Raw genomic sequence first — 26697 nt, 5'->3', positions numbered from 1 at the left:
GCGGCCGAGGCAAGGAGTGGGGCCACAGTGGTCGGCAGCCAAGCTGGGAAATCGCGGCCAGCAGCCAGCGCTGGGGAGCAGAGCAGGTAGCTGAGGCTGGAGCTTTGTTTGGGAGGCAGGGCTACAGCAAAGCTTCAGGCAGAGTGCCCTCCCCACCCCTGCATTGAGTCTGGCCCGAGCTCTGCTATACCCCCCCAATATTCCTCTGTGCCCCTCTAGGGGGGCACGCCCCACCATTTGAAAACCTCTGCTCTTACCGGAGTGTTACACAGCCCACTAACACGCTGGGCGGAGAGAGATGGTCCATGCATTTGTGTGTGCCACTACACAAAGGGGATACAATGCTTTCCTTCCATCCCATCCACAGAGACCCAGGGCTTGTCTATATGCAAATGTGTCCTGGTTTAATCAAACAATGTAAACCCATGTGGTGTGAACCCATGTGGATTTGCTTAAATCAGTTTAGGCTGTTTTAAGAGCATCCACACACAGCTGACAGCAGTTTAACTTAACTGGTTCTTAAAAAAAAAAAAATCCACATCATAATTACCCAGATTTAACGATCATGTTTAGACCAGGTTCTGGTGACTTCTTTTCGGGTCCCCCTTTATAACACCAGGCTGCCAGCCCAGCCTATTGCTCACGGCTTTATCAAAGAACGTATTCATGTTTGATTGGTATCATCTAGCCTGCATCCTCCAAACCATCAAACTGTCGTCATTTAATGTTTAAAGCTTCCTCATCATCACAGCAGCTCAGTTAATGCTTCCTTCATTCCCTGATGGCTACTCTGGAGGCTCAGTTCACTGCTCTTCTCCATCCTTCTGACAATTTCCCTGGTTTAGTGATATGTTGCAAATTATTGCTAATGAGCCTGCCATTTCTTCTTGTATGGCTTTCAAAACCTTGGCATGCAAATCGTCAGTGTTTGTGTTCACTGAACAGGGGCACTAGCGATGTGAAAAGTGTTTCTCTGGAGTCTGGATCTTGACCACAGCTTGGCCAAGAAATCTGGACCTTGTCAAAAACTAACTGACGACCCCTGTCTGAGCTGATCTATGTTTTGACCAGTCTCATTTGTCATGGCCTGTAGCCATGCCACCTCCTGTTAAAATCCTGTAGGTTCCCAAGCCCTGCAGGGCTGGGAATAGCCAGTATTTGGATGAAAGACCTCCAAAGAACAAGGAAGTAATGTGGGTGACTCCAAATCACTACGAACCCAGATGTCCCAACATGGCGCGAGGGGCTGCTGGGAGGTGTGAGCGAGGCAGCAGCAGGTGCTACTCACCCAAACAATCCGAAGTGAATCAACAGGCCAGCACAGGAGGCACGTGCTACTGGCAGCATCCTAACCGAGGAGAGGAGCAAGGCTGAGGGCCCGACCACCTGTAGACATGAGACACTTCACGGCCCTTTCCATCAATGAAGGAACCTTAACCAGGGTATCCTCAGATATATTCCAAACTGGGTTATGTTTTGCCTCCTAAATTTATCCTTGCTCTTTCATTTGGGTATGGCATTCCTCTTCACTTCCTGTCCCAAACTGATATGCACTGCTGACATGTACTTTTAAGTCTTAAAACTTCTATATTTCACTGGCAGGGAAAGACAATCCCTATACATAATTCAAAGGGGCAGATTCCACCACCCTTATTCACATGAGTAATCCCATGGATTTGAGTGAGTGACTTAGGTTTTTTACTCAAGATGAATCAGGGCAGCAAGCCTGGGCCCCAACTTTGTAAAGCACTTGGGGAAGAGACACTTTGCAAAAGTAAATCACCATTCAGGCTTATGCCAGTAATTTGCCACATTCACTTCCGGGCAGTGATGGTCTTTGGATGACAGTATTTTGGGTTTCATCATTGGCCTTTCACATATTAGGTGATTAACACAGTAAAAGCTGTCGTGGAAATTAGTAGAGATGATGCATCAGTAATGAGACATTTTAAAGGATGTTTTTCTTTCTCCCTCTCACCCCCCAATCCAAGGAGTCACAGCTTCCCAGAACTGAGCCCGCAATCCTGCGAGTGTGGCCTACAGTCTTTATTCCTAAATAGACATTTACATTCAGCCCTATTAAAGTGCCTACTGTCTGCTTGCACTCTGTTTACCACCCTCTGAATCATGACCTGGCCCCTCCCTCAACTTGTGTGTCATCTGCAAACTTTATCGGTGATGATTTTATGCTTTCTTCCAGTTCATTGATTTTAAAAAAAGTTAAATAGCTTAGGACCAATAACCAATCCCTGCAGGACCCCACTAGAAACACATCAATGCCAATTCCCCATTTACAATTACATTTTGAGACCTCTCAGGTCCTGAGAGCCTCCAGGTTTAGGGCTATTTGTTTCTTCAGGTTTAGGGCTATTTGTGACATAGGCAGACTCAGGAGGCCCCTAATCTGACACCTTGCACTCTCCCCCACCATCAGGTTTGCAATAATAATAAATTCCTTATATGTCACCCAAATACATGGTTCACACTTTTCGGAAATAAAAGCCAATACCAGCAGTTATGAGCAACCCTGAAACAAAGCCAAGTGTGTGTGTCTCCTTCCTCTCTCTTTCTAAAGGTCTCAGAGCACTTTACGGACACTAACCAAGCCCCACAGCCCTGCTGGGAGATAGAAAAGGATTACACTGCCTAAGCCAGTCAGAAGGTTGGGATGCTGAACAATGAATGACCCACAACTGTACAGTTTTCCAGCAAATTTTACACCAGATTATGCAAATCCCTTCCCTCCAATTGGCTAATGCCCTCACAACTCCTGATCCCCAGCCAGCACACTGCCACCTCCACTCCAGAACCTCCCCCCCCCCAACCCCAAATAAGAAAAGTAATTTAAATTCAGGTTGAAAAGGAATTCCTCACCAGTTGAGGAAACGGGCGGAGCTTTCACGAGGAACGGAGCCAACAGCAAGGGACAGACTGGGGTGACAGGAGTTCAGGTGGCCATATCTGGAGGGGGATTTCTGAGGGCATCCGTCTATCATGGCAGAGGAACTGGCTGCAGCCATTCATTCACAGTGCATCGGATGCACAGCACATAACAGTACAACTCCCTGTTGTTAACGCCACAGCACCCATGGGGACCAAGACTGACCTGGTAGGTTGTGGACTCTCAGCAGCTCCTATCTGCATATACAACTCTGGATGGGATTCAGGGGACAGTGGGCTTGTCCTGCTTCCATGTAGCTTGCTAGCTTATCAGTCATTTATACACACGAGCACCCAGAGAGCTCAGCCAGGTCAGGCCCCATTGTGCACAGCACTCACAAAACCAGGACGTGGCAGTCCCAGCCCCATGGAGCACGCAAGCTAGAAGACAAGGCCTGGAAGGTGGATTAAACAAGCTGTGTCACAGGGTGTCTGGCCCCATTAAATGAAGCAGGTCCAGCCCCACTGTGGTAGAACCAGGGTTCTCAGCCTGGTCAATTAAGAGGGTGGGGGAGCACGAGCAACAGGGAGTTCCCTGGAAGAGCCAGCCAGAGGCTCCTGGCAGGGGAGGTAGAGGGAACGTGCTAGGGAAAATGCCTTCTTTGCCTTCACAGACAAGGTCAGCTCCCAGACTACTGCACTGGGCAGCACAGAATGGGGAGGTGGTGAGCAGCCCTCAGTGCTGAAAGAACAAGTTCAGGACTATTTAGAAAAGCTGGACATGCACAAGTCCATGGGGCCAGATGCAATGTATCTGAGGGTGCTGAGGGAGTTGGCTGATGTGATTGCAGACCCATTTGCCATTATCTTCGAAAACTTGTGGTGATCAGGGGAGGTCCCGGAGGATTGGAAAAAGGCAAATATAGTGCCCACCTTCAAGAAAGGGAAGATTAAGGATATGGGGAACTACAGACCAGTCAGCCTCACCTCAGTCCCCAGAAAAATCATGAAGCAGTTCCTCAAGGAATCCATTCTGAGGCACTTGGAAGAGAGGAAGATGATCAGGAACAGTCAGCATGGATTCACCAAGGACAAGTCATGCCTGACCAACCTGATTGCCTTCTATGATGAGATGACTGGCTCTGTGGATGTGGGGAAAGCAGTGGATGTGACATACCTTGACTTTAGCAAAACTTCTGAGACAGTCTCCCACAGTATTCTTGCCAGCAAGTTACAAAAGAATGGGTTGGCTTAATGGACTACAAGGTGGATAGAAATCTGGCTAGATCATCATTATCAACAGTTCAATGTCTAACTGGCAACCGGTAACAAGCAGAGTGCCCCAGGGGTTGGTCCTGGCGCCGGTTTTGTTCAACATCTTCATTAATGATCTGGAGGAAAGGGTGAATTGCACCCTCAGCAAGTTTGCAGATGGCACTTATTTGGTGGGAGTGGTAGATACACTGGAGGATAGTGATAGGATACACAGTGACCTAGACAAAACTGGAAGATTGGGCCAAAAGAAATCCGATGAGGTTCAACAAGGACAAGTGCAGAGTCCCGCACTTCGGACAGAAGAATCCCATGCACTGCTACAGACTGGGGACTGACGGGCTAGGCAGCAGTTCTGCAGAAAAGGACCTGAGCGTTACAGTGGACAAGAAGCTGGATATGAGTCAACAGTGGCCTTGTTGCCAGGAAGGCTAACTGCATATTGAGCTGCATTAGTAGGAGCATTGCCAGCATATTGAGGGAAGTGATTATTCCCCTTTATTCGGCACGGGTCAGGCCACATCTGGCGTAGTGTGTCCAGTTTTGGGCCCCCCACTACAGAAAGGATGTGGACAAATTAAAGAGAGTCCAGCAGAGGGCAACAAAAATGATTAGGGTGCTGGAGCACATGACTTACGAGGAGAGGCTGAGGGAACTAGGCTTGTTTAGTCTGCAGAAGAGAGGAGATTTGAAAGCAGCCTTCAACTACCTGAAAGGGGGTTCCAGGGAGGATGGAGCTAGGCTGTTCTCAGTGGTGGCAGATGACAGAACAAGGAGCAATGGTCTCAAGTTGCAGGTGGGGAGGTCTAGGTTGGATATTGGGAAAAACATTTTCACTAGGAGGGTGGTGAAGCACTGGAATGGGTTACCTAGGAGGTGGTGGAATCTCCATCTTTAGAGGTTTTAAGGCCTGACTCGACAAAGCCCTGGCTGGAATGGTTTAGTCGGGGCTGGGCCTGCTTTCAGTAGGGGGTTGGACTAGATGAGCTCCTGAGGTCCCTTCCAACCCTTATATTCTATGAAGCTAGTCATTAACAAGGGAACTTAGGCAAAACTTCCCTGCAGAGTCAAGAACAAACATATGGAATAAGCTGCTATACACAGTGTTCGAGAGCTAACTGGAAAGGGCTACTGCAGAATTATATAACAAGGGCGAATGCAGAGGAGCATAACTAGAAAGTGGTGGGAGTAAAGGTCCCTTCTCTGTGGTTTCTAGCACTTCTACCATAGAATTTTAAATGGAGAGAATGAATATAGGCATGAGCTTTCCAAGCCTCCTCTGAGGCAGCATGGAGATTGCATTCATAACCTAATGATACAGAGCAACACAAGTCTATACACAACTACCACAGTCACATGCAGCTCACAAATCCACCTCACCTGGAGAGGCCCCTGATACTGGAGAGAATATCACAACTGCCTTCCCACAAAACTATTTCCCAGACAAGATTCCTGGGTGGGGTGGGGCGGGGAATGAAGGCCGCTTGGATAACACACATCCAGATCACAACCAGATGATTAGCTATGCACCTGTCTCCAGGTATAGAACTTCTCTCCCTAGTTCTTAGAAACATGCAATAGGAGAGGCAATACTGCATTCAGATAACTGGCAAGCCACAGGTTCCTAGGAGGTACAGCTTTCCACAGCAACAAAGGGAGAGGAACCAACAAAATATTTTGTGCTCATGAACTCCACTTAGCAAAGGAAGAGGTCACTTCAAGTTCTCCAGGGTTCCTATTTCCATCTGCAGGCAGAGGAGTCTATCCCACAGCTCTGGACTGATACAAGGAGAACAAGTGACAGATATTGTAATCCCCAGATGTGCAAAGGGCTTAATTAGGTCACCCAGTCCATCAGCCTGCCCAGTGCAGGATTGTTAGCATGTGCTTTATAAACAGAGATACTGCACTTGAAGATACAACATACCCGTAGGGTTTACCACGCTAAACAAATAGCAACAGTTTTTACACAGTTTACATACACAGGTCACTAAATTACCAAGTGCCACTGGCTTTCCAGCATCTGACCGGCACCATTTAATGGGTTTGACAAATCTAAGATTCATGAATCGAGCAGGTAGTTTTGTCTGTGGCAAGCAAAACTCCCAAAAGCTATCATCAGCTCATGACTGTGCCCCTGGATTTGATATTCCTGCCCATGGTGCTGAACTTGAAGATCATTACCATGTTGCTGAAATGCCAATTACCGAGTTACATTTGGATTCTCTTCCTGGATGCCCCAACAAACATATAAGCGCAAACAAACTAGAACAGGCACTGCTCAGCATGGCTGTGTGCTGTCACACTCATCCTCACACTTCCCCTCAACATCACAGGGGGAAAGATCTTGGAGCTATTCACCTAGGAAGGAAGCCAGTGCAACATCCATATCCACAGCCTAGCTGCGAACAAGAGAGCTCCATGTGGAACACCACTAATTACTGCTGCCTGAAAGTGAAGCCAGGAGGAGGGGGACACCACTCCAGTGCCATTAACACGGTTTTGCCTCCATCACACTGATGATCACCAGGGAGAGTCCGCTGCCAAGGACGCTTGAAAAACACCTGCTAGCCAGAAGACAAAACAAAAGGTCCCTCCCCACAGCCCCAGCAGGTGAGAAGCCCAGATTCCTCCCCCCCCTATCCCCGCCCCCCCACACACACTACCGTCAGATGATGGGAAAGGCTGCAGGAGTAAGGGAGGAAAAGGATGCTGTCCCTGGACCTTGCTTCTTTTCTAGACACCTCTGGCTCACAGATACCAATTAATCTGAATGTCTCCCCTCGCCATCCAACAACCAGAGGATGAGAAATATCTCTTCACCTTGCCCACTGCCTTTTGCCAGACTCCCCCTCCTCTCCTGTGAATATCTCCAGTGCCTGTCTCTCACACTACTCAGAGCAGCAGCAAAACAAAACTGGCAGGGATTCTAATCAGTTTCACTGCAGGCTGCAGGATCCTGAACAGCAGCAGCTGCACTAAGCAGTGTCTCCTTAACTCACTCTGCAAACAAGCAGCAGTGGGGCACCCACCGAAGCAGTCTGCAGACTCAGGAAGACTCACTACTGTGCTGTCCCATTTAAAAGGTTTTCCACACCACCACAAATGGCAGGTTTATTTTTAAATGAAAGTTCAACTCTGCAGCAATCTAGGCTTCTGGCCTCCTTTTTATTCACCAGTAAGAGCTCTGACTTGCTGCTGGCCAATGGTGTGTGAGTCCCACCCATCAATATAAGGTGTGGAACTTACCTGCCACATTGTGTGCTTCCAAAGCAATGTCTGGCTCCTGGCGGATTAGAGGCAAGAAAAAAGTTGGATCCTCCTTATGGCTGCACGCATCATCAGCACCTGAATTCCCTTTTCTGTCTCTACTCACGGCTGCCAAGTTGTCGGAAGCATAGAAGGCAGCCTCCCTGAAATCAGTCCCCCCTTCCACTGATGTCCCCGATACAGCTGCACTCTCCAGAGGCATTTTTGCATCTTTGACAAAGGCAGCTATTCTCTGTTCAACTAGGGGACACTCAAGGGCAGCAAAATCTTCTTTGTTTGGCTCCAGTGCCATTAACACAGTTTTGCCTCCATCGGACGGATGCGCTCTCTGCTGCTCAGATGAAGAAGTAGAGACAGCTTTCTCCATTCCTCACAGATTCTGTTGTATCACTCAGAAAAAAAAACAAACACCAGGACTTCACAGGATTCACAAACAGCTGTAGCCAGAAAACCTAAAAAAAAAAAAAAAAAAGTTATGAGGATTTCTCAATTGCAGAGACGCTCCCAAGCCTTTCCTGGTCACATCTGCTCTCTTCAGGCCCAGAGGGCATGACCTGGAGTAACAACAGACAGTAATAAAGAATTTTACCATGCCTTTCACCCCAACCACCTTTACAGCGTCATTACATGACTGGCTTCAAGTGAGGCAGACCTGTAGCTGTTTCAGCCCCGAAGTGAAAATATCCCATTCCCAGTTACATCCCAGACTGGGATTTAACCAGGACACCTGGGTCCATGCCCTTAGTGCTATGGAATTCCAGGAGGCAACTGGTCAGGAATTTGTTTTGCATTTCCATCTGCAAACATGGCACCTCTGGCAGCACAATGCTCTCTCCCACCACACTGGAGCATTAACGCTTCTACCCCCAAGAGCTTGTTGAGCCTGGGAGCATTGCAAGGTGATGCAGAAGGACTGGGGGAGTGAGGAAGAATAGTGAAGCACATTAGTGGCTCAGGCACCACATGACCCTGTAGGAGACTGACCTGTTTAGCAAGATTCTGAATCACTCTTTGGCCGCAGGGTCAGCACAGAACAAGGATGAGAAAGGCTAACGAGGTTATACAGATGAGAAGGGCAGTTCAGAGCAAAAAGGTTGGAAGAAGCCTCCAGATGGCCAATGCAAAGAGTGGCAAAATGTCTAATATCTTTGACTTGGGAGAAGTGCATCCTGCCTGCACCTTGGTGCCCTCCTTGCTGGAGGAGTCAATGGGGCAAAGATACAAGATGTCTGGAGTTATCCTCTGGTGACTTATAGACCTTAGTGACATGCCAGTGTATCTGTATATGCACGCGCACACACAACATAGTGTTTATCGTGAGCTGTTCTGCAGAAGGGCAGGATTGTTCCATTGGTCCCTACCATACATCATCTCTCCTCATTCACAGGCTAACACTGCACATTTCCATCATGCATCATAGCTCTTCATTTGCACCATGATTCCTGTTACTAGAGGGCTCGTTATCCTCTGAGCATTTGCTTTCTCCAGGTTTCTCAGTTAGTGTTGACCTAATGCATGTAATTGTAAACTCTCCTAAAAGGGTAACACACACAACTTTTAATATCCCATGTAGTTGCACATATCCACTCTCTGTGACAGGTTCAGCTATTTTCATGGCCTACACAATCTCTCTTTATACCACCAGAGGCTACTGATAGCTGCAGTTACAATGTTAATGGCATTTCACGCTGATGAACGGTACCACGTTAACAGACTATTTCTCCCCAAGCAGGTACAGCAGCAGAAGTGCTGGCAAATCTCCTGCTGCCTGCCCTCAGGAATAAGAGATTTGCTAAATGATGGCAACTTGCTGAGGCTACCAACAAGGAGGCCAGCCAGGCTGTAGCTCTTCAATATGGACACCTGCCTAACCGGGATCTGGACTGAAGCCAGCCACTCATTTCATGTAATCCAAAGGGAAACAGATTTCAGTTACCACTGAACCAGCCAACTAGGAGCTAAAGGCTTTGTGCAGCCCTTTATCATCTTCGCAGGGATTTCTACTGCTACTCACAGTACGAGTGTGCCTCACAAGCCTCAGACAGTCCACACACACACACACACACACACACACACACACGGGTCTCTTCCCCCCATCCCTCTGCCTGAGAGGTTTTGGAAGGCAGGAAGGAGAAAGAAGAGGGAAAATGTTCTTCCTCCTCCCAGCATCAGCTACTTATTCTTCCCGGGAGGTGGGCTTTATTGCAGGGAAACATACGGAGACAAGATTTCACCCCGAAGGCGGTGAGATTTATGACTGTTCTAATCTCTTATGATAGGAAAGTTGCCCAGCTATAGGCCAGCAACTGAGAATGCTCATGTCCCCCAGTTCCCATGAGCACCACCTGTCCTGCTGACAGTCCCACTGTTCCTGAGGGTCACAGCTTTCATGGTAGGTCCTGACTGCAGAGACAGTTCCAGCCCATTGAGGGCTTTGTGGATGAAGACCAGGACCTTGAGTTTGTTCAGGTATTAAGTGGAGAGCTAGTGTAGAATCTGGGGCACAGGATGATCTGCTCACGTCAAAGTGTGTTGCTTAACAGGAAGGGGCACTACTTGTTGAACCAGCAGGAGCTTCGAGACCTCTGTTTAAATTCATAGCTATCGTGCATTGCATTAGCCATGCCTCGAGGCTGCTGCCTGCTGTCTGTCCCAATGACACTCACCATCCTACTCAGCCACAGGTGTAAGAAAGCGATTCCAGCACCTCTGGCTATTGCGGCATGGAGCAGCAACAAAGGGTCCCTGGATGGCCCTGCTTGATCCTGATGATCAGAGTGCAGACACAGCCAACAGGAAACAGTATGAGGAGGACTACTTCTACATGGAAGTCAGGATGATTACTGATCCCAGCCATCCAGTCTCCCTGGGGATGTAGCTATAACCAACTCTCATCACTGGTTATGTGAACAAAAGATTTCAGAGTGTGTTTGAACAGAGCCTGAGCTATACCCATGGACAAGCCGTGACAACCAGAGCTCACAGCCACCACTTATCCTGGTGTGTTGCAAGGCAACGCTATTACTGCACATGGGGGGGAATCACTTACAGGAGCCAGACCGGAGATAAGGCAGCCCTCCATAGCCCCAATAAGCACGAATGGCTCCAGACTCCACGATCCAGAAAGGTTAGAGGAAGCACAGGTAAGAGCGACCAGATGTGCCAGAGAGCTGGAGAATAAAGACACGTGAGTGGAAGGAGCAAGGGAGCTAAATGTATGTAGTCAAGGGAAGAGAAGGCTGAGGAGAAACATGAGTCTATAAATCCCTTCCAGGTAAAGTAAATGAAGGAGGGAATTATTCACTGTCTCCTAAGGGGCTATTACCACACAAGGAGCAATAGCCTAGAGCTGTTGACATAAAAGAAGAAGTTCTTAACCGTAAGCGCAATGGAGCCCGCAAAGAGATGAAGAGGTAGGAGATGCAATCGCCATCACTGCAGAGCCAGGAAAGCGCAAAGAGCAGGCATCTGGGGGATGATGTAGAGAAGAGTCCTGCAGGCTCTGGCTGTGGGGAGGTGAGGATATCAGACTGAATACCCCATGTCACAGGCTCTGGCTTCATTCCCTACAATTCTCTGCTCCCTTCCCTCACTATTGCACCAGCTAGTCTACAGGAGCTGCAGAAGGGGAGGTGAAAATCCGAACAAACCAATCACATGCTAGCAGGTCAATAACAAAAAGAGTTTGATCTGCATGCTTCTGTCTCTTTCAGAGCTTTCAGGGGAGAACGCACACTGAGGAACGCTCTCCCAGCGTTGGGGAGGAGGTGACACACAGCCACCAAACAACAAACAGACACACCATTTGGAGGCCTTGTGCTTACTCAAGTCCCAACTGTTCCTGCCCCTACAGCCTTGGCTCTCACACACAACAGTGCCCACAGAAGCAGGCATTAGAACACAGAGGGCATCCCAGCAGGTGCGCCCAGCCAGCACCGGTCACTGAGCCAAGGCTGCAGGCCTGGCTAACCCACTCCGCCTGCCTAATCTAGTTTCACCCTCAGCAAGACAAAAAAAATTGCTTCAAATGTGTTTGGCCCTTTTCTAGCCAGCATGGGTAGGACCTTCCAGCTGGCTTTGATCACCAAGAGCTTCCTTTAGCAACAAGCACCATTCCACCTAGAGCCAAGACACCTGGCCAGCGCTGCACTGAGTCCAAAATACTAGCCATGAGGACCTGCTGAAATCTTTTCCCCAAGTTTTTTAAGATTCTACGGGGCTCGCCAGTCAAGTCTTCAGCTGCACATTTTCAATGTTTCAGACTCTGTACAAGTCCCACAGGAACAGATATTATCACCACACAAGCAAACCCACATCGGCCTCCCATTGTAATTCACGGCATGTACCCACTACTTTAAAGACTGATACATGGCTTTTCTTAGAGGACCCTTTGTGCTTCCTGGAGCCCTGAAGATCCCCTCACCCAGCCCTTAGAGTCTCATGCTGCAGTACCCATTCTCCCCACCCAGAAGGGCTGGACATGAACACCAAGGATTCTTTCTAATGGCAAGAAGGTGTCACTGCCGTGTGGCACGAAGTACCCTACTTCCTCTGCCAAGGAACCACGTGTTCCACCTCTAAAGGGTGCCAGCCCCAGAGAGAGAGAGAGAGAGAGAGAACAGCCTTCAGACTGGATCGCAGGGCTGCCACATGAAGACCAGAGTGCTAATTTCTTTGCTACCAGCACAGCACTTGTATTTGTCAAAGGCGCAGTAGTGAGAGGAGGGTGATTCATGCTTCACAAGTGCCTTCCACCTAAGGATCCCAGAGCATTTCACAGACATCAGTTATTCCAGTTTTACAGATAAAGAAATTAGTCTTAATTCAGTTTCCTTGTTTAAATAAATACAGTACCTCCACTAGTTTTGGGTGTCTGACATGAGCTATTTAAGGCAGAGCTCCTGCAGCTCCCATCGATTTCACCTGGAGTGGAGTGTGCTCAATGCCTTTAAAAAGTGTAGCGGGGGGGGGAAAAACCAACCCTGTCTAGAAAGCTGATTAACTGACCCACACTAGGAAGCAATCCAGCACCTGTTAGCAGTCAGATGCTTTGCTTCGTGTAGTGTACATGTTACCGCAGACCCAGAAAAACCCACAGAGCCTAAACAAGAGGTAAGGTTTTAAAGTTCTCGTTTCAAACATGCCTCTTCAGAACTCTAGAGAGACAAGGTGGGTGAGGTCATATTTTTATTGGACAAACTTTTATTTAGGCAAGAAACTCAGAACAACTATCAAAGAAAGAAGCTGGTTTAATAAAAGGTATTACCCCACCCACCTTGTCTCTCTAATATCCTGGGAATAACATGGCTACAACAATACTGCATATTTCAGAACTCTTACAGTTCTGACCACAGAGGAGGTTTTCCAGAGACTGGTTGTACCAAGCATGTGAAAGTTTCATTACTCAGACTCCAGGTAACCCTAAAATATTCTCCATGGTGATGTCAACCCTACACGTGCACAATAAAACAAGCATCGCTAATCTTCAAAGCATTTCACAAACTAACTGCAGTAGCACCGACTAAAAGGCGTTAACGTCAACTAATTATGTTGTCGTGAAGCACGCACACCCAGCTTTCACCGCAATCATCAAAGGATAAATATAAACAAACAACACAAGTATGTACGGACACAATTAGAAAGGCCAAGGAACAAAACGAGATTAAACTACTTAGAGACATAAAGGGTAACAAGAAAACATTCTACAAATACATTAGATGCAAGAGGAAGACCAAGGACAAGGTAAGCCTGTTACTCAATGAGGGGGAAAAAACAACAGAAAACGTGGAAATGGCAGAATGCTAAATTACTTTTTTATTTCAGTTTTCACCAAAAAGTTTAGTAGCAATTGGACATCTAACTTAATAAATGCCAATGAAAATGAGGTAGGATGAGAGCTAAAATAGGGAAAGAACAAATTAAAAATGACTTAGACAAGTTAGACATCTTCAAGTCACCAGGAGCTGATGAAATATATTCTAGAATACTCAAGGAGGATTGAGGAGTTATAATTGCTATAGGCTCAGATTTTCAAAAAGTCATGGAAGACGGGAGAGATTCCAGAGGACTGGAAAAGGGTAAATATAGTGCCAATCTATAAAAAGGGGAATAAGAACAACTCAGGGAATTACAGACCAGTCATTTTATTTCAATGCCTGGAAAGATAATGGAGCAAATAATTAAGCAATCAATTTGCAGACATCTAGACGATAATAAGGTGATAAGTAACAGTCGGCATGGATTTGTCAAGAACAAATCATGTCAAACCAACCTAATAGTTTTCTTTGATAGGGATAACAAGCCTTGTGGATGGGGGGAAGTGGTAGATATGATTTTATCTTGACTTAACTAAGGCTTTTGATATGGTCTCACATGACCTCAAACAAACTACAGAAATATAATCTAGATGTATAAGGTGGGTGCATAACTGGTTGGAAAACCACTCCTAGAGAGTAGTTATCAGTGGTTCACAGTCAAGCTGGAAGGGTCCAGTTCTGTGCAATATCTTCATCAATGATTTAAATAATGGCATAGAAACTTATAAAGTTTGCAGGGCAGGGAAGCATTGCAAGTCTTTGGAGGATACAATTAAAATTCAAAATGATTGGACAAATTGGAGAAATGGTCTGAAATAAATAGGATGAAATTCAATAAGGACAAATGCAAAGTACTCCATTTAGGAAGGAACAATCAGTTGCACACATACAAAATGGGAAATGACTACCCAGGAAGGAGTACTGCAGAAAGGGATCTGGTGGTGGTCATAGTGGATCACAAGCTAAATATGTGTTAACCATGTAATTGTTGCAAAAAAAGTCAACATCATTCTGGGATGTATTAACAGGAATGTTGTAAGCAAGACACAAGAAGTAATTCATCCGCTCTAGTTCGTGCTGATTAGACCTCAACTGAAATATTGTGTCCAGTTCTGGGCATCACATTTCAGGAAAGATGTGGGCAAACTGGTGAAAGTCAAGAGAAGAGGAACAAAAATTATTAAAGATCTAGAAAACATGACCTATGAGGAAAGATTGAAAAAACTGGGTTTGTTTAGTCTGGAGAAGAGCAGACTGAAGGGGGACATGACCAACCATGACCAACCTGATTGCTTTCTATGATGAGGTGACTGGCTCTGTGGATGTAGGGAAGGCGGTGGATGTGATATACCTTGACTTTAGCAAAGCTTTTGATACTGTCTCACACAGTATTCTTATCAGCAAGTTAAAGAAGTATGGGTTGGATGAATGGACTATAAAATGGATAGAGAACTGGCTAGAGCATAGGGCTCAACGAGTAGTGATCAATGGCTCCATGTCTAGCTGGCAACCGATCACAAGCGGAGTTCCCCAGGGGTCGGTCCTGGGGCCGGTTTTGTTCAACATCTTTATTAATGATCTGGAGGATGGGGTAGATTGTACCCTCAGCAAGTTTGCGGACGACAGTAAGCTGGGGGGAGTGGTAGATACCCTGGAGGGTAGGGATAGGATACAGAGTGACCTAAACAAACTGGAGGATTGGGCCAAAAGAAACCTAATGAGGTTCAACAAGGACAAGTGCAGAGTCCTCCACTTAGGAAGGAAGAATCCCATGCACAGCTATAGACTGGGGACCGACGAGCTGGGCAGCAGCTCTGCAGAAAAGGACCTGGGGGTAACGGTGGATAAAAAGCTGGATATGAGTCAGCAGTGTGCCCTGGTTGTCAAGAAGGCTAATGGCATATTAGGCTGCATTAGGAGGGGCATTGCCAGCAGGTCACGGGAAGTGATTATTCCCCTCTATTCGGCATTGGTGAGGCCGCATTTAGAATATTGTGTCCAGTTTTGGGCCCCCCACTACAAAAAGGATGTGGACAAGTTAGAGAGAGTGCAGCGGAGGGCAACCAAAATGATTAGGGGGCTGGAGCACAGGACTTATGAGGAGAGACTGAGGGAACTGGGCTTGTTTAGTTTGCAAAAGAGAAGAATGAGGGGGGATTTGATAGCAGCCTTTAACTACCTGAAAGGGGGTTCCAGGGAGGATGGGGCTAGGCTGTTCTCGGTGGTGGCAGATGACAGAACAAGGAGCAACGGTCTCAAGTTGCAGGACGGGAGGTCTAGGTTGGACATTAGGAAAAAGTTTTTTACTAGGAGGGTGGTGAAGCACTGGAATGGGTTACCTAGGGAGGTGGTGGAATCTCCATCCTTAGAGGTTTTTAAGCTGAGGCTTGACAAAGCCCTGGTTGGGATGATTTAGCTGAGGTTAGTCCTGCTTTGAGCAGGGGTTGGACTAGATGACCTCCTGAGTTCCCTTCCAACTCTAATATTCTATGATTCTATGATAATTTTCAAGTTCATAAAACGTTGTTACAAGGAGGAGGAAGAAAATTTGTTCTCTTTAACCTCTAATAATAGGACAAGAAGCAATGAGCTTACATTGCAGCAAGGGAAGTTTAGGCTGGACATTAGGAAAAACTTCCTAACTGTCAGGGTTGTTAAGCACTGGAATAAATTGCCAGGGAAGTTGTGGAATCTCCATCATTGGAGATTTTTAAGAGCAGGTTAGACAAACACCTGTGAGAGATTATTTAGGTTAGTGAATCTCAATCTATTTACCATGGTGGGTTGCATATGCAGCTTTCTATGGATTATAATCACACACACACACACACACACACACACACACACACACACACACACACACACACACACACACACACACACACACACACACACACACACACACACACACACACACACACACACACACAGGTCCTGAGGATGTCACGTGGGCTGTAGCTGTGTGCTGATTGGGCCGCAAGCGGCCTGCAGGTTGAGAATTACTGGTCTGGATAATACTCAGTCCTGCCTTGAGTGCACGGGTGGGACAGGACTAGAAGACCTCTCGAGGTCTGTGAATGTGTGTTAGGGACAATTTTGATTTCAGTTTACAACTAGGATTTGTGGGAGTTCTCACAGGTTTCTCTCCTTCTTGGAAAGGGCTAGTTTATTTCTATGTGAGGAGTTACATATAATCCTCTGTAAATGCCACACGCCGCAAAGGAAAAGTGACTGGGAGTAGGGTAAGCAGGAATGACACTGAGCAGCAGGAGAGGGGGAGTTTGAGGACCCAAATGGTGCTATTTGGGGCAGAGGGAAAAGACAGGAAACTGGGGTTCCAGATATCACATTAACCTTGTTCAGCTACATTTCCAGGCCCGTCCAGCTCCAGAGATCAAGGGTAGAAGCGGAGAATAGGATTTATGGAGCTGCTACCAAGACATTGTGAGATCATGAATGGCTTTGTGGGAGGCTCGGTGAAGGACACTCATTATGGGATGACCACGCTACAGAAAACCTGAGAATCCCTGAGCTCAAACAAACAGAATGCTGAGAAAGTGAAAAAAATAGAACAAGGAATTGGTTATACAAACAACCAATGGGGGAGAGCAAATCTAGGGGATTAATTCAGGACACCAGCTTTGCAGGCAACTGAGGTTGAAGAGGTAACTACAGCATGGTCTATAGATACCCACATGGGGAGATTCCCCTGTTAGCAGGTGGTTCTCTTGTTTAGCAAAGGCAGAAAAGCTGATGTTCGACTGAAAACAAGGCACTTTAAAAAAAAAAAAAAAAAAAACAATGGAGGGCAATTAACCCTTGGCACAACTGACCTAGGACTTGTGGTGGATTGTCCATCACGTCGAGTCTTTAAATTAAGACTAGATGTCTCTTTCTAACACGTACATTCTAACTCAACAGGAAGTTATGGGCTTGATGCAGAAATCACCAGGTGGATTCTCTGGCCTGTGTTATGCAAGAAGTCAGACTGGATGGTCATAGTTGTTCCTTCTGGCCATAAAATCTATGAATCAATTTCTGCTGTCCAGCTCTTTCTGGAGCTCAGGCCAACATAAGACTTTCTTTTTGCATATCCCCTCCCACTCCTTTGTCCCTGAACCTTTATCTGAGGTCACCAAAAACTCTCCTCTCAGCCACCGTTTAACTCATGCAGCAGGATCACAGGAAGTGCACACTTCTCTGCAGAACCTGCATACGATATCTGGCCACTTCACGCACATCCAGAATCACCAACTATCCCAACCCTAAGCATCCAGGCAGAGTAACTACCTGATTTCTGCACCAGCCCAGTGATAGATGAACTCCTGGAAGAGCATTCAGGTCATGAGCACCGGTGTCATTAGTCTATAAAATGAGCAGAAGATTTGGCATCCCTATTAAAACTGGCCCTAATACAGTTATCTGAAATGGAAATCATGGATCGCATCAGAGCACAGGAACATGTAGGAGGATTTTCCAAGTGTCTGATGAAGTAGCCATAGTAGACTAGATTGTCTGACCTTGGTGGCAAGTAGGCAGAATGAGCAGCATTAGAAGACAGAGGTCTTAAATTATGCATCAGGAGTCAAGATTCTGGATCTGACCAGGAGAACAATGGCCCATAGACTCTCCCAGTTTCATTGACAGCTACTCCCAATGTACGTTGGATTCTTCCCAGAGTGAGACAACGTGTAGTGGAGTCTGAAAATGGTGCCATGCTTAGCACATCCCACAGACCTTCTCTGCTTTCAGCTTGCTGAAGGGAAAGACCTGCAGAAACCCTGCCAAGCCCAAGGCATAGGGAGGAAGACGGTCTCCATTCCATGGAGGCACCATTCCATGGTGTGTTGGAAGCAACAAGAGACCACCAATGAATGCAGGCAAAAGGAAAAGGAAGCTGGAGACAGGAGAGCAGTCAGTACTTTCAGGCAGAGATTGGCATGATGAAAATAATGAATCATGGGCATGATTTGCTCAAAGACCATGAGCAGGACCCTCTGAAATGCTCCAGCTCTGCTTCCAACCAGCAGTGGGAATGAAATCTTGTTCCCCTCTTCCCAAACTGACAGCCCCTATTCCCTCAGAATCACAGCTTGCTTCCTGGGGGTACAGGCTCACACAGACAAGGGCCATGGCCAACTGTGACCCACTGCCAGCAGACAAATTGTGCTTTAGGTAGCTTTCTGGACACACTGCACAGTTATTTTCACTTTTCTTATACAATCATGTTCTCTGGTAATGTCACCATGAAAGATGGAGGGACACATTTGTAAGTAGCTACTTCCTTTTATTGTATAGCAATGATTGACTGACAGCACAACATTCAGCTCAAGAGAATGCAAGTTAATAAAGGGCATGTGACATCAGCACATGGCAAAATCCCTCGTCCCTCCTTCCCAAGGAGCCAGATGAGCCCAAAGCACCTTGACGCAGCACAAGCACTAGCTGTGTAGCACTCCCATCATTTTCGCTTAAGTCGATTACAAAGATACTTAAACTAAACCAACATGAAGAGCATCCACACACACAGCTGCACCTGTTTCAAGTCACACCTTTAGTTAAACTGCTGACTGCAACTATGGGTTTAGACTGAGCCTTCAACTGGTGGTATCGCTCCAGGTCAACTGGAAAATGTTCAAATCTATATGGTGCAGAGCCATGGGACAAATTTAGGAAAGGTGCCACCACTGAGGTCCGCTCTATGCTATGCTTGCACAAAAAAATCAAGGATGTAGGCAAGCCCCAAGCCACTCTAGTCTAGTGGCTACATAAAATCAATGGGGCTATCTTGGCAATATGCAGCAGAATTTGGGCCTGGGTTTCTAGATGGCCAAATCGGGAGCATGATGAGAATTTTCCCATTTCAGTCAATCTCATAACCCTTTCTGGTGAACTCCTGCTACTGGAAAGTGAATGGAAGAGCTAAGGATGAGACACAATTTTAAGTGTGACTGACAGACTTCATTCACCCATCACTTTGCACAGATTCTGTGTTTGGCCTGATGTTTTCCATACTTGGTCTCAGGAGAACACAGAAACTGCCCTCTCGTTAGGAAAGATAATTCTTACTTCATTAGCAAACTATATATTTTCCTCCCCAATCAGTCCTGTCAAAAACTCTCCTTGTAAACCAGTTTCTACAGAGTCACTATTTTTCCCTTCTCAAACACCTGTTGAGTTGTTTTTAAATCGTGTGGTGGCGAGGTGACATGGTGATCTCCACACCTCTTTTTAAAGTTCAGTATCTGACCAGGCATCTCAGAAAATCTTCATGAGAAAAACCATAAACACACAACACAATCCTCTGAGCTCACATGTGCCTCATCAGGAAACTACGGAGGGTCAAATAAAAGTTGCAGATCCCTCAATTGTAGGGCCACCACACAATTTTTGTAGCATTTTGAAAATTCTATGCTTTCATTTAAAAAAAACCCCAAAAACCAAAAAACTGTCTCTCTCTTCTCTTTGCCAAGGGAGCGTGTCTCACCATGTAAACAGCTGCACATCTGTCCTGTTAACCCAGACTTGCAGCAAAATGTCTCTTGCCAAATGGCAAGATCATAAACTCTTGCCCTACCCCATTCACTCTCATAAGAAGCAAGCTTCGAAGCAGAACTGGGAGAATGCCCATACTTAACCATTGTAGCATTTACAATCACCTCCTTTCCCAAAAACTAAAAACAGACAAGGCTCTTCCATGCCAGAGCTCTGCCTGTGGAATGTTGCAGGTGCAGTTACACATCTCAAAACAGTCCTTCACCCACATTGCCCACACTGTATAGTTTATGGCAGGGTCCCTTGGGCACGTGTTGCTAGTCCCCAGAAAGCCAACAGGCCACATGGAACTAGGTTCTTCCTAGTTGCTTCTTCAGGTACCCAAGTTCTTCTCTAAGGGCCAAAGCACATAAGAACAGGGATGCTGCTGCTATCTAAGGCCTGGTCCACACTTAAAACTTATACTGGGATAGCTATGGGGAAAAAAATCACAGCCCTAACAACATAGCTATGCCATTAAATCCCACAGTGCAGACAGTGATGCTGACTGAATAACATTACCTAGACCGCCAGGAGTGCTATTCTAAGAGGTGATGTCTCACCTGGAGAGACACAGACTCAACACACAAACACAGACTCACTGTCCAGCTCCTTCCTTAACCTCCACCTGCTTTCAGAGGGAGCTGAGCTCAGCCCTTGTGTCCCCCACCTCCTGCCAACCCACCTTCCCTAGCAGTGTGTACATGCCACCTGGAGATGGGGCCGGGCTCTGCTCCTAGTGACCCTGTGCAAACTGCTGGAGCCTGCTCTCCCCAGGCTTCCCCTCTGCTACTGAGGCTGTGTGTTGTGGGCTGCCCTGCCACGGGGCAGATCAAGTGTAGGTACCAGCTGCAAGAGGCTGACCTCCCTGGGGCTCTGACCCACTCCTTTCTGCTGTCTCCCAAGTGGGCAGGATGTCACCATGTGCCCACCTGGGACTGGATGTGGGAGAGGGGGCGCAGATCAAATGGCAGCCACAGAGCCGTGCCTGTCTCTTGGGGCAGGACGGACCCAGCAGAAGGACTCCTATCATCTTATACCGTGTCTACACAAATGTAGCTATGCCAACATAGGCTCTGTAGTGCAGACATGGCCTAAAAGCAGGATGGGGGCAATATGAGTTGCTCCCAGGGGCCAGAGCCAACAGCAGGACTGAAGTGTCAGTCACCACATGGAGCCACCAACAGATCCAAAGCCACCAGTTGGAAAGGAAAGTCTAGGGGAGAAAGAAGTGGGGGAAGAGGCAGCAGTTGGGCAACAGGTCAGTATGCATGGGGAAAAAGAACAGCAGGACGGAAGGAGACCTGTAATTAACTTATTTTTAAATAGGACAAAACACTTCATTAGACACAAACACTTTCCTGAAGTTAAAACAATGAGAGTCCTGTAGCAACTTAAAGACTTTTTGCTGTATACAGACTAACACGGCTACCCCTCTGAAACTTTTCTGAAGTAACTCTTCCAGGAAGAATTTGCTGTAGTTATTACATAGATGCTGCATGACCAGCAAGGGGATCATGAATTTCTCTTAGGGCAGGTCTACACTATCGCTTAAGCCGACCTAACTTCTATCACTCAGGGGTGTGAAAAAGACACGCCCCTGAGCAAGGCAAGTTACGGCGACTTAAGCGCTGTCCACACTGGAGGTGGAGTAATTACGCTGATGGGAGATCGTTCTCCTGTTGGCATACGTCTTCACCAGACATGCCGCAGCTGAACTGATGTAGCGCTTCTAGTGCAGACCTACCTTAGACACACTTCTTCCCAAAGATGCACTCCACGCTATGAACAAGTCTGCGAACCCCAGTTCACGGTACAGACTTAACAGCATAAAATACGCCTTTAACAAGAGAGGTGGGCAGAAATGCACAGCACGTGCCAAGTGGCCAAGGTAAAGATGCTAAAAAACACTAACTTTTGCATCAGCTGGATTACTTAACCTTTGCAATTTAACTCTACATGCAAAACAACTGTTGGTGAGTCAATGGAGATAGATGAAAATAAGAACAATTGTTCTGGAATCAAATCAAATGGGAACTCAGGGAACCTGGGAAGCTCCCAAAGCAATTCCCCCCTTATTGGAAAAGTCACATCAGGGACTGAAGTCAGGTTACACAGAATCCCATAAGATTTTCTTCCTCAGAGAAACCTCAAATGATCAGCAAGACATCTCCCAAGCGCCTGACTGGCACAAAACTTTCCCTGTAGCCACACTAATGAGAGCATTTAGCAGAGGAAGAGGGGCTTTTCTCCTCCCAGAGCTGGAATTGGAGAGGGATGTATCCTCAAGGGAGGTCTTCCTTCTCTTCTGCTTACACAGTCACAGCACAGAGGCTAGGCAGGCTGGCAAACCTAGCACTGAGCAGTTAGCTAGAAGGGGCTTTGTTGGTATTTGGATTATCTGAGCTTTGCTGGTGCCAGGATCCTCGGGAAATTTGGCTCCAGGGGTCTTCTATGACAATGAACTTACTGAAGAATTTGACAGGGAGAGATTTCCCCTCCCAAGATATCATGCTGCAGTGCGATAAGCAGAAATATAAGCATTCAGGGACTTCAGCAACATTATCTGTGAAAGATATCCCCGAGGCACCTCTCATCCCCCAGGATGCCAGCATTTCCTTCCCACCACCAGGAGGATCCCATGATCACATGCCATGTACATTTCTGCACATTTGCAGGTGTTTTTCTTTAGTTACTATCTAATCACACTCTGTTTCTCCCCCACCCCCAATTAAAAAATATTCCAGCCCTTCCAGTAGCAAAACAAGCCTTCAAAACATGTCCCGAGTTGAAGAAATGCCTGAGTCTGTGAACAGCCTGAAACAATTGCTCGGAGGGTAGGGGGACGGAGATGGGGGACACCAGGGGAGATGAACTAGCCTATTCATCTTATTGGGCTGTAGTTTGCTGTTTAAATGCTTACACTGTTAAATTATTGCACTGCTGATCAGCCTAGTGGAAACATCCAGATTACATGCCAATCATCATTGCCACATGCAGTGCCAAGCATGGGGGCAAATAATGGCTGCCAAGGGATTCCTGGGGTGAAGCAGTAGGAATTTGATGCTCCTTCCCCCCAAGCATCAAGTTACCCAGAAAAAGGAAATACATCTGAGACCAAAACCCAACACTACCTTCTGTGCCAAGCCTGCAATCGTCTCATACCTGCTGACAAAGCCTTCAGCCTGCCCTTCCTTCCAGCCCACCAGCTCCCTCCAAGGCAGTTGCTGGCTCCCAACACAGAAATCCAAGGCTTGCAGGAAACTGACAGTTCAGAGGCTGCATAAAATAAACTACAATGAAGGTTCCTGTACTCATGAGGTGGACAGGGCTCCTTGGAGCACAATAACTCAGGTCTGATGAACCTCAGGGGACTATGTCTTACCCATTAGCACCCCCAGGCAACACCAGGGAGCTGATCTCCCTCCATGGGCTGCCACTAGCATCTCATCCTTCAAGTACAGCCAACCTCCCTGTTGCCCCCTTTGCCTAAACCCTGTCAGGATCCCCATCACCTCCCATGGCTCCTAGGTCACCAGCAGCCTTAATTCCTTAGGCACTACTCGTCCCCTACATCATCAGCATCACCGTGCCCATAACTCACTCCAGCATCTTCAGTATCCCTGACAGCCCTTTACAGAGAGCTGCCTCAGCCACCCTGACATAATCCACTGGCTAGGAAGAAGCTTGCAGCAGATAAGTCATGTCACTTTATGCCTTTCTGGAAGATGTTCAGATACCAGAGTGATAGACATGGTATGAGAACCCGGAATAGAAAGGCTCCCTATCTCCTCCCGCCACTGTTACTTTATAGGATTTTACACCAAAAGATTTGGCACTGGGGCTTGTCTCTACAGTAGGATTTTTACCCTTTAAATTCTCACGCTTGCTACCAACAGCTGTGCTCCATCTCTGGGAGCAGTGCTGGGAGCACTAGAGTGGCACTAGTGGCCACACTAAACAACCCCCAGCATTTTAAGCACCATGCTGTCTCACCCTGCTCAGCACAGGTCTAGATTACACTGTAGTTAAAATGCCAACAGCTGCTGGCACAGTATCCACTCTAACACTCCCACTGGTGGAGCTGAACCAGTGGCAGCAATGGAAGAAAAGTTTAAGGGAAAAATCCTAGCACGGGCCAGGCCTGTCAGTAGCAAGCTACCAGCCCTCTCCATGCCAAGCTTTGTGCCCTATGCACTGGCTGCCTGGCAGGAGGATCATCATCACTATCTGCATTACATTGATGTGCAGGAACCCTAATCAAAGAGCAGGGTCCCACTGCGCTGGGAGTTGTACAGACAAGTAACAGGGCAGACAGTCCCTGCCCCTGAGAGCTCACAACCGAAGTGTCAGGCAGCTCAACAACAGGTGGATGCCATGCCCATGGCCTCCCCTCCCCACGCCCATCAGCTTCCCTCTCATTTCTTTTCCTGGAGTGGCACCAGCCCACTGCCCCCTACCCTTTCCCAGCACCAGCCTCCCTGCCCCAGCAGTCTGCCCTCCACCCCCAGCACCTGTCTTCCAGTGCTGCAGTTGCCCCTCTGCACTCATGCCCAGGCATCAGTCTCCCGGTTCCTTCACTCCACGAAGCACCATCATTTCCCAGCCACGGGGCACCATCAACTCCACGGCACCTGCTGCCTCCCAGCTCTATCAGCACCTCTCCTGGACACCTGGCTCCCAGCTGCCCCAACAACACCTGGCTCCAGGCTCCCAGCCCTAGATCATCCTCTCCCCTCCCCTGACACAATCCTTCCATCCCCAAGCAACTGGGACTCAGCCCCATAGCATTCCCTCCACTTTCCCTCCCAGACAGCTGGGATGCCCTTCCTGAACAGCCGGGTCCCTGGCCCATCCTGTCACTTCCTCACCTTGGACACCTGGGTCCCAAACTCCAGCATCTCACCCTTGCTCCCCTCGCCAGACACCTGGGTCCTAGACCCACTGCATGCCCCAGCACACCCCAGACACCGAGGGCCTTGCCCCACCATGCCCCTCCCCACTCCGGACCTCCAGCAGCATCCACCCTTGTTTCCCCTACTCGGACACCTGGGTCCCCGTGTTCCCCTGCCCAGACACCTGTGTCCCCACCCCACTGCATCCCCCGTGTAGCCCTCCCAGGATACCGGAGTCCCTACCCCACCGTGTCCCCTCCCCGCCCCGGACACCTGGGTCCCTGACCCCAGCACCCGCCTGGCTCCCCGCCCCGGACACCTGGCTCCCTGCCCCCGCCCCACACTGCCCAGGTTTCAGCACCCCGGACGGGGCCGCTCCCCGGGCTCCGCGCCGCCTCCCCGTAGGGCCGGGCCGGGCGCCGAGTCCCCGGCGGCGGCGGCGGCTCCGCTTTGTCTCCCGGCTGGCCGGGCTCCCCGCGGACACTCACCCGGTGACGCGCCGTCCCCGCCTCCCGGGCGCCCAGGGGGCCGGGCCCGCAGGGCTCCTCAGCGGCCCCGCCGCAGCCACCGCCCCCGCCGCCTCCTGCCCGGCTCCGGCCTCCGCAGCAGCGGCAGCGCCGGGGACATGGTCCCTTTAAATCCCCCCCCCCCCTCCGGGGGCCCGGCCAGTCCCGCTGCTGCCGCCGCCTGCGCTGCTTCGGCCGCTCCCCCGCCCCCTTCCCGCGGCGGGGCCAGAGCGCGTCACTGAGCGCGCGACATTGCCGCCGCCGCTGACATCTTGGAAGAGGCAAGGGAGGCAAGTGCCAGGGGCAAGGCCGGGCCTCTCGAGCCGCGCGGCCGCCATGTTGGGAGAGGCAAGGGCGGCGTTTGCCAAGGCCATGGCTTCCCTCCCAGCGGCCCTGCTGGATTACGTCACCCGCAGCATGACGGCCATAACCCCCACCATCTTGGGAGCGACCAGCCGCACTGACCTAGAGATGCCCCGCCCCTCTGCCGCGGGTGCAGGTGTATTGCGTCACCCGAACACGACAGCTGCTCGCCACCGCCATCTTAGAAGAGGCGGAGAAGACACGGACTAGACCCAGGATCTCTTCCACTGTGGGGGGGCGGCAGCCACTCCCCTTACCCGAAGGCGAGGGAGGTGGGCGCCTCTCCCCTGATAGCAGGCTCAGGCTCGCCTCCTCCCGGGGGGTGACAGGGTCGGCGGGAGGCGGCAGGCTCTCCCCCTTCCCATGCGCGGAGAGGCTTGTGGGGTGTCTGCCTCCCGCCCACCCCACCGCACCCCACCGCCCAGGGAGGGAGCCGCTTTGTGAGCAGCAGGCGTGGGGCTGCGCTGCAGGTGGCTGCTTGTCCTTCAGGAGCCAAGGTGTAAAAGGAACCACTGGACTGAGAGCAGCAGCGCCTGCTAACCCCAGCCATGTGACAGGAACAGTCACCTGTATTGTCTGCCTGCCACATGACCCCCGGACTCAAGAAACCAGAGCGCAAACGTACTGGGCCAAGACAATGCCAGTCACCGTCAGTGCTAGAGGGAAAGAGCAGGAGATTCCCTAGGGCAACCCGCAAAGGAAGCGGCTACACCAGGATCTGTGCCACTACCACCAACACCACTCCAGGGCAGCCCCCAAGGAGGGCAGCCGGCATCAAGAAGGGCAAGGAGCATTCTGGCATTTCTTGTTGAAGACTAGCAGAATTGTGCTGACAGAAGGAACATTCCTCCAGCACTGACAATGTGAAACCACTAATACGCACCAGGAAGTGGAGCTGTAGTGGTGGCCATGTGATCAAGAACCCACTGATAACAGGTTCATAGAATCCTAGGCCCAACAGGATCTAGCCTGACATCCAGTATAACACAACATAGAATAATTCCTACAGCATAGCTTTCAGAAAAGCATCCAATTTTGATTTCAGAATTGTCAGTGATAACTCTTGGTAAATTGTTCCAGTGGTTAATTATCCTCAGGATTAAAAATTTACACCTTATTTTCAGTTTGAATTTGTCTAGCTTCAACTTCCAGCCATTGAAT

The 26697-nt window shown here is 48.7% G+C and overlaps 1 protein-coding gene across 4 annotated transcripts in view; it reads right to left on the bottom strand.

Moving 5' to 3' along the window:
- The window catches only part of WIZ (WIZ zinc finger), a 135007-nt gene extending 109737 nt beyond the window's left edge, over positions 1 to 25270 (bottom strand). For all 4 annotated transcript variants that reach the window (XM_067544605.1, XM_067544608.1, XM_067544606.1 and 1 more), the window contains exons 1-2: positions 25156 to 25270; positions 7402 to 7874 (exon numbers count right to left, since the gene is read on the bottom strand). In XM_067544605.1, the coding sequence (XP_067400706.1) occupies positions 7402 to 7789 (388 nt within the window). In that variant the 5' untranslated portion in view covers positions 7790 to 7874; positions 25156 to 25270. The remainder of the gene's footprint in view (positions 1 to 7401; positions 7875 to 25155) is intronic.
- Between the last annotated feature and the right edge of the window lie 1427 nt (positions 25271 to 26697).

The sequence above is a fragment of the Emydura macquarii genome, unplaced genomic scaffold (assembly GCF_026122565.2).
Source record: "Emydura macquarii macquarii isolate MOO-44397 ecotype Brisbane River unplaced genomic scaffold, CSIRO-AGI_Emac_v2 contig_1002, whole genome shotgun sequence".
Lineage (NCBI taxonomy): Eukaryota > Metazoa > Chordata > Testudines > Chelidae > Emydura > Emydura macquarii.
Note: the sequence above shows the minus strand (reverse complement) of the source record. Positions and strands in the feature narration are given on the sequence as shown.